Source organism: Merops nubicus, unplaced genomic scaffold (assembly GCF_000691845.1).
Source record: "Merops nubicus isolate BGI_N331 unplaced genomic scaffold, ASM69184v1 scaffold16990, whole genome shotgun sequence".
NCBI classification, from domain to species: domain Eukaryota; kingdom Metazoa; phylum Chordata; class Aves; order Coraciiformes; family Meropidae; genus Merops; species Merops nubicus.
The window spans coordinates 15,985-29,107 of NW_008585023.1; the positions used below are offsets into that span (position 1 = coordinate 15,985).

General features: G+C 51.8%; 1 protein-coding gene across 1 annotated transcript; it reads left to right on the forward strand.

The window, feature by feature from the left end:
- The first annotated feature begins 2,675 nt into the window (after positions 1-2,675).
- MFNG (MFNG O-fucosylpeptide 3-beta-N-acetylglucosaminyltransferase) lies at positions 2,676-10,890 on the forward strand. The gene is made up of 8 exons (XM_008946313.1): positions 2,676-3,014; positions 7,115-7,163; positions 7,665-7,767; positions 7,850-8,003; positions 8,476-8,561; positions 9,256-9,421; positions 9,955-10,040; positions 10,824-10,890. Exons 1-8 carry the CDS (start codon positions 2,676-2,678, stop codon positions 10,888-10,890), a joined length of 1,050 nt encoding a protein of 349 aa, XP_008944561.1.
- Positions 10,891-13,123: the final 2,233 nt, after the last annotated feature.

Below are 13,123 nucleotides of genomic sequence, written 5' to 3' on the forward strand. Positions count from 1 at the left end.
AGGAAAACACTCCGAGGCACTCTGATTTAGGGCTTGATTCACCTCCCTGACCCACCAGTATAGCCAACCAGAGGGAAAGGCAGGCAAAAAGAAGGTTGCTGGGTGGCAGGTTGGTGCTGCCCAGCTCTGCAAGCAGTAGGCAGCGCTGCCTCACCTGCTCCAGGGCTTCTTCCAGCTCTCTTCACCCACCTCGTTTCCCCTGAGGTTTTCAAAATCCAGCTTCAGCTCGTTCTGGACACGGGTGAGAAGCTGGGCAGAGGGCTCCAAGGCAAACATCAATGACCCCCCCACATGCCCTGCACAACCCAGTCCACCTTCTTTGTGCCTTTAGGGGGGTGGCTGCCTGCTCGGGGAGGAATGAGTCACGGGTTAGGTAGCAGGCAGAATGCAATTAGCAGCCCTGGGCACCAATTACCAGCAACAACAGCCTTGTGCAAGCCCCTGTGAGCAAAATTCCTCCCTCAAGGCAGGGGATGGGCCACGTGTGTCACCCTGGGAAGTCACCAGCCCTTTCCATGCTGTCCCCCTGCCCCAGCAGAGCTGCAGCAGTGTGGGGTCTCTGTCCCATAGGTTCCCCCACCCCAACTGGGCATGTTCTGCTTTGTGCATGGTTGGCTCTGACCTGTTCTGCTTCAAAACAAGGGAGTTTTGAGCCACAGCTGTGTGTCTCCTGGGGCCACCACTAAGATCCTTTGCCTGTGTCCCCCTCTTTGCCTCCAGGATGATTTCCTAGGCCAGGGCTGGAATGTGCTGCAGGATGCCTGGGAGCCATGGAAGCTGCACTGAGAGCTGTCTGGGGCTGCTGGCGTGTGGCTGAAGCACTCACAGAGGTTGATGTCTGCTTCAGGAGCAGCGACTAGCCATGGGAGCAATCCCAGTATTTAGTGCAGAGGCAGCAGATCAGTCATACCAGTTTCACACCCCTGCAGGAATGTAAGGCCTGAAGGTGAATGACTCCCCCCTCTGCCCCAAATTGGTGTAAGAAAGCATCAGTAGTCAAAGGGATCTAAGAACAAAACCTGCAGGGACCCTCCAAAGGGATATGGGAGATGCTCTGGAGATGTTCTTGCTTCAGGGGAAGGCTAGGAGGCTTGCAGAATTGGAGAAATCCACGGGAGGAGGGAGGGGAAGTGGATTCAGTGGTTTCTTCCTTACCAAAAAAAGAAACAAAAGTTTGTAACCAGGGACAGAGCTGGGGTGAAAGTGTCTATGAGAGGCCTGGGAAAACTGAGCCTGTGGTTTTAGCCCTGCAGGGAGCTCTTCCCTGTGTCTGTGTCTGGACACAAGGTGGGAGTGTGGAACAGAGAGACCCCAACCTGTGCCCTGACCCTCTTTTCTAGGATGTCATAACCTGACCTGTGCAGGGGGGACCCTTTGCCACGTGACACCGTGCCCTCTCCTTCCCCCCCCTTTCCTCTGGGCTCCTTGTCTTATTCCTTTTTATTTTTATTATCTTTTTTTCTTTGTATGCTGAGATTGGATGCCCACAGCTCCCCGAGGAGCCGCTCTGATTTCAGCAGCTTATGTAGAGCACGACCATCCTGCTGGCCCCACGCTGGCTGAGCAGGGAAGCTGGGCTGGGAGTGAAGGCATTGTCCCCCTCCTGGGCTGGTTGCCTTTCTGTAGCCCCCCAGCTCCTCTGTAAAGGGGACCTTCATCCACCCCATATCCCACTGAACCAGCAGCAGTGTGGTGCTGACCCCAAAATATCTTGTCTGAGGAGGTCTTTGTCTTGGCTCTCACACTTTTTGAGGGTCTCTGATAGCCCCATCCTTGAGGACAACCTTCTCTGCAGCTACCTCTGGGTGCATATGGGGTAGGGGGGCAAAGGGGACACAAAGGGTCCAGCTTTGGGGCAGCAGGGTGGGATTAAAGGGCAGGAGCAGCAGTTCAGAGCAGCACCCACAGGAGAAATCAGGCTGGGGAAACATCGTTCCTCTCAAGAACAACATAGGACCCCACACCTGAACTTCTCCAGAGCTCACATCCCTGCCACCTTCACCTCCTCCTGTGGGACCTCAGGGCTGAGTGGTCACAGAGGAGAAGGAAAAACAGCCAAGCAACAGGTTTGTCCCCCCGGATCAGCTGGTGGTCACCTTGGCTGTCCCAGCCTGGCCATGCCCCAGTAGAGGCAAACCCTCTGCCAGACCCAAGGCTTCCCCCTCTCTCCATCCTCCCCCCCTCCATCCTCTTCCTCCTTCGGGGGCTGGCGCTCCGCCCCGTGCCTGGGGGCGGGTCCGGGGCTATGGAGCGGGGGCAGCTTGCGGGCCCCTGCCACTCGCCTCCTCCCCGCAGCCCCTGGCTCGGATGCATCAAACTGCTGTCTTCTGGGAGAACAATGCCTTCGGTCCAGGTTCTGAGCTCCTCGACTCCACAGCCACTCTCCTGCTGCCTTTCCCAGGGTCTTCCCAGCACGTCTTGTTGGGTCAGCCAGTCCTCTTAGGCTGTGAAAATTCCCCCCCCACTCCACTGGTACCCTCTGGGGTTGCTGCCTCTTTGGCTTTCTGGTCTTCACTCTCTTTATTCCTTGGCCACATCCTACCCAGACCTTGCTCTGGGCTGCTCCTGCCCTTTCAGAGGCCTGGAGAAGAGTGGACAGCTTCAAGACGGAGGTAGAGGCAAAGGCTGGTCTTGAAGAAGAAGATACTGGCTGTGGTGGGAGCAATCTGGGAGCCATGGGCCGTCGGCTCATCCGTGGTCTTTCTGGAGCTGCAGTCTTCCTCGTCAGCGTGGTGTTCCTCTCCGTGAGGCACCGTGGGGCTCAGGAAACACCTCAGCACCCAGGGCTTGGGGAGGGGATGCTGGAGAAGCTGGAGCAACGGAGCAAAGTGAGCCCAGAGGGAGGTGGTGGCAGGGGACAGAAGGACCTCAAAGCCCATCCTCTGGAGGGATCCAGGGCTGAGGGAAGCCTGACGCTTGAAGACGTCTTCATAGCCGTGAAGACAACCAAGAGATTTCACCAGAGCAGGATGGAGCTGCTCTTGGACACGTGGATATCTCGGGTCAGAGAGCAGGTGAGCACGTGGATTTGGATGGAGAGAGGTGGGGGGTTGATAACGGGGCAGGGACAGGGTGTCAGTGTTGGGGGGAGAAAGGCCAGAGGAAGAGGAGGTTGGGCACTGCAGTCCTCTTTATTTCTCACTTCATGTCGAAAGGAGGACACTATCCAGCAGAACGTTTCACTGGTAGCTGCTTTATGGGCCAGGTTGTCTCTGAAGAGCTTGTGTGGGCTCTTCCCAACTAAGGCTGGGAGGATGACTGTTCTTAGCAGGCATCACTTGATCCTAACCTAAGCCTGATTCTTTCAGCTTGAGGTGGAAGGGGTTGAACTTCCTTTTCCCCATGAAATGGGGCCTTTTCTAGTGCCACGAGCTGGCTAGGTTTTGACCCTCCATCAAGATGCCCTCCTTGGACCTGGGCACCCAGGTGGGAGGCAGGAAGGGTGTCTGCACCCCTGCTCACTCCCCAGCACACCAACATGATCCTTGCCTTGCTTTTTTGGGCAGATCCTCTCACATGCATGATCTTGAAGAGACATGGGTGCATGTTTGGTGGTTTTTTGGTGTTTTTTTTTTTTTTTCTTCTTAACTGTGGATCTGATGTTTCCACCTTTTGCTAAAGCATAGTTGGAGAGTTTCCTTCTTGTTAGAAGAATCATAGAATCATAGAATCATAGAATCATAGGGGTTGGAAGGGACCTCGAGAGATCATCTAGTCCAACCCCCCTGCCAGAGCAGGGTCACCTAGAGTACATCACACAGGAAGATGGGTGCATGTTTGGTGGTTTTTTGGTGTTTTTTTTTTTTTTTCTTCTTAACTGTGGATCTGATGTTTCCACCTTTTGCTAAAGCATAGTTGGAGAGTTTCCTTCTTGTTAGAAGAACTGCTGTGGGGCACCATGTTGGTGGTGCTGTGCAGGCTGTCTTACTGGTGGGCAGAAGAACTCCCCAGAGCCCAGGTACTTCTTTCCCTTCCCTCGCAGAGCTGCTGCTGCCCCCAAAGGGGGTTTGGTTTTTTTTTGCCTCTGCCTGCGTGTGATGGGCGCCTGGAAGACAAATTCAGGCCTCGGCGATGAAGGAGGGCTGGAGGTGGAGGTATTGGGTAGGAAAATGCTTGAAGCAGTGCAGGTTTTTTTGGGGTGAGGGTGCTTTTCCACTTCAGGGTGCTGCAACTGCCTGGTCTGCTGCGGTTGTCACAGGAAGCCACGTCCTATTTTGAGCAGACTTCCTCTCTGGTCTGCGTGTTCCTCTCAGCCTCTGAGGTGCCCTGCTTCCTCCTCCAGATGCACTTCTCCTCTCTGCCCAACCTCAGCCCAGCAGCTCTTCAGTAAAAGCAAACCCAACCCTAATGCACAAAGACTTTGGGCCTTTTGGAGCGGATTTCTCCTTGTGGCTTTGACAAGCAGGTGCCTGGTCATTCCCCTGGTGACAGGAATTAGATATTAGCTCCCCAGATTCATCTGACCCAGGCAAACCATGTACAAACCTGGGGAGGGGTGTTGAATTTTCCAGCCTCTCGGAAAGCCTCCCAGACTGAGCTGGAGAATAGGAAGGAAGAGTAGAGTGGGAGCATCCGTCGTTTTTGAGGCTGGTTTTTCATTGTTAATTTTTGTTGCAAGCTCAGTGTTTTCCTCCCCCTCCTCAATTTTCCATATTTTTCCTGCTTTTTTTTGACTAAATGGCCTTGAGGGTAGGGGAACGGGGGTGGGGTGGGAGGTAGAGAGAAGTACATGAAAGTCAAAAGCCTTTTTTTTTAATATACTGCTTTTTTGGAGGTGAGGGAAAGGATTAGTTTTGAAAAATTGACAATATAGAAACCTCACTTAGCAAAAAAAAAGGGTCTCAATAAACAAAGGACATTTATTTGTGGTGGGGCCAGGGTTAGGGCACCAGACCCCCTGGTGTTGAGGCTTTATGGAGAGGGATAGGCTGTAAGAGCCAATCTTGGAGAGATCCAGGTCTCAGAAGCCCTGATGTGCAGCGACTCCCTCCTCCTAGGGTTGACCCCCTGTCTTGCTGTCTCACTTCACCTTTTCCTCGTGGCTGGAGATTGATTCAGTGGGTCCTTCTCTGCAGGGAAATTTTAGCAGCTGGCTGTGCTGCTGATGCCCAGCCTGATTTCAGAGCTGCTGACTTGCCTGGTGCCCTCCCTGGAGGAAGCAACCTAGACCTCACAGGTCAGGTTTAGGTAACTGCAACAGGAGGCAGGAACAGCTGTGGGTTTTATGGCTAGGACAGGATGGACAGGAGCCAAGTTAAAAGTCTTAAATAAAATAGAAAATGTTGGACTCTGTCAGGGTGGACAATAAGAGAGACATTTTCCCTGCAACTGCACTTTTTAAACAGAAGAGAAGATAGTGTAGCTGGTGGGAGATCCTTGCTGGACCCTGCTCTGCAGGTTTTGGTGTTTTTTTTAGGCTAGACAGCATCTTTGAGTGGCTTACATTCCTGGCCCTGGTAGTTTTGATGGAGATAAGTCAAGGTTTCTGGTCTGAAGTGCCATTTTGGTTGGGAGCATAAACTAATTCTAGCACCTCCCCTCCTTTTGGAAACCCAGACATCCAACTGATGGAAATGAAACCTTTGAATGACCCATCAGAGGTTCCTGAACTGGCTTGCACGTTTTCAGAACTGGGAACACACTGTAAATTTTGAATCTGTTCTCTGGACAGGACACAACCATAATAACCCTGCTGAGGTGTTTTTTGTGGAGAGATGAGGATGCAGGCAGCTGCCCGTGCTACTGTCATCTTCATGGTAGAGCCAGAGCATCTCTGGAGAGCTGTAGCCAGGTGTCCCAGAGACATCAGAGTTTGGGAGAGCCAGAGAAATCAGATTTGCCTCATCCCTGCACTCAAACCCCCATTTTCCAGTTATTTTGGGCAGTCTGGTATTCCCTGTGATGATGTTTCTTCCTCTTTGGGTTCCCACAGAAGCGTGTTGGGTGGCTGCAATAACCATTTCCCACCTTACTTCAAGAGCAAAGTGGGAACCTTGGAATATTTTCACAAGTAAAAAATCTGGGAAAATATACAGATTCCTATCTTAAGCCAATCAAATATGCTGTTTATGAGACACATGATTTCTAGTCAGTTTTATATCTACAAGTAATTTCCAGCAAGGTTTCCAGTTTGTTTGGAAATGTAAGAAAGTTTCCATGGTTTCAGAATTATTATATTTTTTTTTATTTTCAAGATGAAATATTTGTCATAGTGGAAATTTCTGGCTGTGCCATGCTGAGGAGGGAAATCCCCTGCCACTGAGAAACCCTGCCTTGCCTGGAGGTTGTGACACAGTCCCCTGACCCCCTTTACCTGAGACTTAGCTAATTGCTTCTTGTCCCCTGGTCACCTTGGAAGTGGTTTTAATTAAGAGAGTTTACCAGTGGGGTAGGAACGTGCTCGTGGCTGGTTGCTGCAGCTCAGCTGCTGGAGGGTAAGTCAGGGGGATGCTGTAGAACATGAACTCGAGGTCATGAAACCATCCTGCTGTCCCTGCTCAAGCCAGGTGGCCTCTGAGGATCCTCCATTGCCTTCTTTCCATGCCCAGAACATTTCTCCTGCCACGTCTCCCTGATGCTGGCTGGGCGTGGAGAGGCATAAAGACTTTTTGTCGTGTCCTCGGAGCCTTTGGAGGCACTGCTGGTTTGTGAAGCTGTCGTCTGCCTTGTCCTCTTTGTCCCTGCCCAGGTGCTGAGTTTAACCAGCCTGTGGGCAGCTGGTTTCAGCGTGTGACTCCTTTTGGATTGCATGAAAGCTCATTTTCTGCCTGAGGAAAGCTTTTCTCCACCAGCCCTGGCCCCAAAGAGGGGGAGATGTGCCTCATAATGGCAGCGAGGGGGATTAGAGAGGCCTGGGGGTGGAGGAAGTGGAGGAGGAGGAGGCTGGAAGCAGCAGGGGGCTCTGCACACTTAACACACAAACAGTTGTTCTCCTTTTAACCCGAGCATCACTCAGCCACCACACTTTCCTTTTTCCACCACCGACACCTACACCAGGGCTCCCTCACCCCCTAGCTCAGTGTCACGGGTCCCCATATCCCTGATCCAAGGGTGGGTGGCCATGAGCAACACCAGCTCCATCCCTGAGAATAACCTCCTTTCCTTGTTTTCCCAGACCTACGTCTTCACTGATGAAGAAGATGATGCCCTGGAAAGGAGAATGGGTAACAACCTGTCCTGTAACACCACCTCCCTGTTGCCTTCAGCCTCTGAACCTTGGGAGGGGTCTGACACAAAGGCTGCCTCTGGAGGAACACTCCTTGCCACGTCCTGTGGGAGGACCCCAAGCTGCAGCAGGGATGGTTTGGTTTAGTTGGCTTACCCCAGGGCATGCAGCCAGCTAGAGGCAGGGTGCTGTTCAACCATCCATGGGTGGAAGCAACCCATGAGAGAGCCCTTCAGCCCCTGCACTTGGGTGAGAAGTGGGCAGGGTGGAAGTGCTGTTGGCAGGTGTCCTAGTCTTGGCCAAGATGCTTCGTCACCTGGTAGGGGGAAGGATGAAGCCCACATCACCATGGGTTTGGATCCCTGTTGGGATCCCATTGAAGATGGAGGGCCACAACGAGGTTGGCTGTGAGCAAACCTCTTCCTTCCCACCCAGAGATCCTCCTCGTGAGCGTGAAAATTGGGGTGGCCCTGAGCCACATCTTCCTCTTTCCTGGCAGGCAACCATGTGATCTTCACCAACTGCTCTGCTGAGCACAGCCACAAGGCCCTCTCCTGCAAGATGGCTGCTGAGTTTGATGCCTTCCTGGCCAGTGGCCGGAGGTGAGACAGGGCTGCTGGGGGGGGACCCCAGAGAGAAAGAGGCACCCTCCTCACTCCAAACCACTTGTGTCTTCCTTCCCAGCTGGTTTTGCCATTTGGATGATGACAACTACCTGAACCCTCGGGCCCTCCTGAAGCTCTTGTCCTCCTACTCTGCAAGGAGAGATGTTTATCTGGGGAAACCCAGCCTGAACAGACCCATCTGGGCCTCCGAAATGCTGCCAAACAACCAGACGGTACAACCTCTGCGGGGGGTGGGGGCCAAGGGGTTGGCTTTAAGTGCTCTAGCTCAGTGGCCATGGATGTACCCCAAGGAGAGACAGGTCCAAGGGCAGCAAGCAACAGCTTAAAAAAATCACCAGTCTTCTCTAAACATGGGTGTAGTTGTCAAACTCAATCTGATCTACCCAGGGGAAGAGTCCCACGTTTCTGCTGCTCCTTTGGGTACCTGTGTGCCAGGAGATAAGCCTGCCTTTGGGCAGCCCACCTGCTGCTGCCAGCAAGGACTTGGCTGGTCCAAATATAAGGAGGTTAAAATCCATGTTGTACTGCTAGCAAGTCCTTCATCTGGGCAGTGGGCAGGAGTCTGGGGTGACAATAGGGCTGTGCTCATCCTGGCATCAAAGGTGGCTTTTCAGAATTCCCCTCTCAGGGAGTATGATGTCTTCTGAGCCTCTGCCATTGATTTCCTCTGCTGTTTCTCTCCAGAAATTTGTGCACTTCTGGTTTGCCACAGGAGGAGCTGGGTTTTGCATCAGCCACAAGCTGGCAAGCAAGATGGTGCCGTGGGCCAGGTGAGCTGAGTAGTTGGTGAGTTTTGAGGGTGAGGAGCCTTTGGGGATGAGGAACACGTCCACACAGATTCCTGGCAGTGTCAGCTCCAAATTTGTTTGTGTGGTGTTTGCAAGAGTGCCACATACCCATCTGCAAGCATGTGGGACTGGAGGAAGGATGTGGTAGGTGGGTCTGCCACCTGATTAGAGAGAGACAAGAGCAGACAGGTCAGCAAATAGGATCATAGATGACATAAAATCTCCCACTACTGTATTAAAATGCTTAAAACACACTTGGACTGGCTGAGGGATGTTATAGCAGACAGTGCTTTGTGCTATGTGGCTGCTTCCAGTTGCAGGAGCCTTAAAATTTGGGTTTTCTTCTTCATGCTGCTCCTGGGCATGTGATCCCACTGTTTCTGTCCGTCAGGGACTGAGTGTAGCTCACCAAACAGGTGGAAAAGTGGCTTGGCAAAGTCTTTCATCTCCCTGCATCAGCTCACCAAGAAGCTGGACATGTGTTAGGGACAGTCCCCAAAAACTGGTGGGACAGCAGGGCAGAGAGTGGTCAAAGAGCAAAGACATCCCCAAATCTTTGCAGGTAGACCTCAGGGATTTCTCACCTAGTTCCAAGATCCACTCTGGCTTTCAGTGAAGTCCTTCATTTCTCTCCCACCCACGTGTTCCTAACCCACACAGCTCTATTCTCTCCCAGTGGCAGGAACTTTCTGAGCACTTCCCAGCTCATTCGCCTGCCGGACGACTGCACTGTGGGTTACATCATAGAGTGCAAAGTTGGTGGCCAGCTGCTGCCTAACTCCCTCTTCCACTCCCACTTGGAGAACCTCCAGCTCATCCCTGCCTCTCGGCTCACCCAGCAGGTGAGGAGGAGACGTGGAGCCAAGAGGGAGGTGTGGGTGAGGAAGAAGTGGAGGGAATATTGCTCCGTTGGTCGCACTCACGTGGTCTGAATCCATCCTCTGCTCTTTTGAGGAGCCTTTCTTGACAAATGCTCCTTTGAAACAAGGAGCAGATGTTGCCTGCAGCACAGATGCCAGTCACAGTGCCCCTGGGGTGGATGGGGAACGTGTGTGGGGGAGTGATGTGAGGATTGAGGACATCCCTGGGGGAATGTGGCACCAGGACAAGCAGAAATGATGACTGAGTGGGGAAGGGGCTTTGACATGGCACCCTACCTTTTGTTGGGAGATAACAAGGAGTGTAGGGGGCTTGGAAAGGCAAAGGGATGATCCCAATGGACCATCATGGGAAGGAAGACAGGAGAGTTGTGGAAGTCAGAGGCCAAACCAGCAGAGAAGGGACCAGAGTGCGAGCTTCTGTTGCCCAAAGCGAGTTCCTTGCTCCCGAACTCACCTCATCTTCCCTGCTCCTTTCTCATCACCCTTCTTTGCAGGTCACCCTCAGCTACGGGGTCTTTGAGAACAAGCTCAATGTCATTGAACTCAGTGGCCCCTTCTCACTCCAAGAGGATCCCTCAAGGTATGAAGCTTGAGTGCTGTGGTGGTGCTGCAGCGTGTGCTGGGAGGGAGAGGCAGCCAAGTGGGGTGCAGGAGGTTTAGAGTTGGGGACAGTCCTAGAGGACTAGAAACTTTGCAGACCTTTTTGGATGAGGGAGAAAAAAAAGATGTATCAAACCACTTTACCTGAACAATTCCTGAGCCCAAAGTGTTGCCATTTATTTCCCATTTTGAAACTGAAACAGGCTAACCTTTTACCTCTGGGACTGGAACAGAAAATGTTCTTTTAAAACTCAGGAAATTCTGCTTGCTTTTTCATTTTAGTTTTTCTTTTTTTGCTTTGCTGAGAAAACTGAAGGGAAAAAAAGAAAAAGGTTCACTTCAGGCTGACTGCAAACAAAAGTGTTCTTTGATTTACCTTCTCTGCTTTCAGTGAACAAACCTTTCAGTTATTATTTGCAGAGCACGGGTAGGAAGCTCCTGGTTGGAGATAGAAGGGGTGGGAAGCAGCTAGATGATGAGAAGAGCAGCAGCAGAACCATGTAGCAGGGGCTGGGGCAGTGCCTATCTCCCTGCCTGTGATCAGGGTGAGCCATGGGCTTGGGCTACATGGGTCAGAGCTGGAATGAGGTGTGGAGGGGAGGTTTGGATGCTCAGCTTTGCTGAGAAAAGACATCTTGAGGTGAGCAACTGGTCCTGGAGCTCTGTAGTGCAGGGTGGGTGCCTGATGTGGAATGGGCCAGGAGGGAGAGATCTGTTTTCCAGCTGTGTGCAAGCTGAGCTTCCTTCCCTCTCCCCCCGACAGGTTTCGATCACTTCACTGCCATCTCTACCCCGACACCTCCTGGTGCCTGCAGGCTGCTGGCTGGTGATGCCTGAGCCTCAGCTCAGGTCCTGGTGACATTCGTTCCCCTTGCACATGTGGAAGGGGGGACACTGAAGAAGCTCAGTGCTCCCAGTTTCCCTGTGGCTATGGGGGTCCTGTGGCTGTGTGATGGGTTTTTTTTGGCTCTTGCTGAATACTGGTGACACAGGAGAAGAGACAAGCTCTATCCCAAAGATGGGCAACATGGGCTGGACCCAGGGATGGGCTTCCAATCTGTGCTGGGATACATACAATGAATGGGAGCCCCATGCCCTCCTGAGCAGATTAAGGACTGAGCAGTGACTGCTGGACATCTGGGTAGAGATGGGGACCTGCTGCTGCTCCCTGCTCTGGATTCATCTTGTTGGACTAGCAGAGCCCTGGGTACGAGTAACTAGTACCCAGGTGAGGAATGCTGATAGTGTGTTGTGGCTCCAGCCTCTCAGAGCAAACCCTCTTCCTCCATATCTGCTCGTGCTTGACCCCATGTCCACTTTTCTCAGCCCCAAACCCTTGGCTGAGCCTCTGCTTTAGTCCAGGTCTATTGAAATGGAAAATGTGATCACTTCTGTGCTGAAGGAGTGCTGGAAAAGCACAGCCCTTGCTTGGCAGAGGAGAGATGGGCAGGAAGTGTGACGATCTTGTCTGGGCCTGCATTATTCCTCTCTTTTTACCTTCTTGATATGGGGTCAGGATAATCTCTTGCTCTAATTACCAACCTGTCATCTGAGATTAGACTTCAGCTCCTACCTGTGAGAGAGGAGACATGAAGGATTAGAACTGGCTGAAAAAGAGGAGAAAGGAAGAGATGGAGGAGTGCTCAGGAGCGGATTAGAGGTTACAGCTTTATAATCTTCTCTGCGCCCCAACCAAAAAAAACTGAAGTCAAGAAGGAATGGAAACAGTGAGGCAAAGAGCTTTTTATCTCTGAATTTCTTTCCTCCAGGTGCTAAGAGCAGTTTCTGCCTTCCTGCTGTCCCTGCTGAGCACAACAGGGGGAAGGAGAAAGCCCAAATAGGTTATAAGCTTGCTGGCATGTTTGTGGAGAGTCCTTTTCTCTGGCATGAAAGCTGGGAAATTCTGTTTGCCTGGGAATGAACTTGGGCACCACTTTGTCCTTGTGCACACAGTTAAATGGCTGGGGGGGAGAACGTTGCAGGGGAAAGCTGGAAGGCACAAAGAGGCTGTTGGAAATGGCAGGTGGTGCCACAAACAGGTATTGGGCTTTAAAACATTTCAAAACACATCGCTGGGATCTGTGAGAGCTTCCTGTAATCTCCAGATGAAAGGACAAATGCCCTTTCTCCAAAGAGCTGCACGGCTTTGATGCCACTGATGTGATTAAACCTGCTGCTGGTGGGCTGGAAGAGCCAAGGGTGAATATCCCTCTGCCTCTACCTTTTTCTCTCTACCTCTGCTGAAAACCAGCCACCCTGTTGCCTTCTTCCACCCCCAAAGCATCACCATCTCCTACACAGCACACGTGAGGCTTAAAGGCAAGGTGGCAAAGAGCCCTTCTACCTCTGCAAAAGAAAGGAATGAGCCCTTTTGTTTCTGGAGAAGCAGATCTCCAGCCTGGTCATTCTTAGCAGCATTTCATCAGCTTCTGAAGCAGCAGAGAGCTCTGCTTTCTTCTCTTGCATAACACGCCTTTGAACTGGAAATGCATCCTGAGCAGGGACAGGGGCTAGCTGATGCCAATGGCCATTTCTGGAGTGGTGCAAAGCACTTGGCTCGTGCAGCTCCATGGCCCTAGGAACTATGTGGCTCAAAACAGAGACACCCAGCTATCAGAAGAGAGAAGTCCTGCCCTCCAGGGAAAATGGTTTGGTTTGGTTTCAACCAGATGAAAACTGCTTCTGTGAGAAGAAATGAGAGTCTTCAACAGAGGTCTACACTACCCAGATATCTTTTTTTTTCCCCATTCAAACTTTCAGCTGCTGCTTTTTGTTAGAAAAAAACAGCTCCTCAGAGTCGACCAAAGAAACCAGGTTTTCTCTAAGAACAGAGAGACAGCTTCAGGGGGCGTTCACCACATGGAACCTGATCAACGTGAAAACCTGAGTTAAAATTAGTTGCAGGGATGGTTCCTGCCCCTGGGTGTTGGTGTCAGATGGTGTGGGTTGACAGTCTCATTTTCCTAGTTTATGAAAATGTTCAGCTGCTTGCGAAAATGAGGAACAATCTCACGTGAAACTTTTCAGAGGGCTGTCTTATTCTCCTTCACGATTTTCTGATGT

Bases quoted from the DNA above. Each gene is read 5' to 3' on its own strand.
- MFNG (XM_008946313.1), top strand. From the start codon at position 2,676: ATGGGCCGTCGGCTCATCCGTGGTCTTTCTGGAGCTGCAGTCTTCCTC. The intron at 3,015-7,114 runs GTGAGCACGTGG...TTGTTTTCCCAG, and splicing joins TATCTCGGGTCAGAGAGCAG to ACCTACGTCTTCACTGATGA. The intron at 7,164-7,664 runs GTAACAACCTGT...CTTTCCTGGCAG, and splicing joins TGCCCTGGAAAGGAGAATGG to GCAACCATGTGATCTTCACC.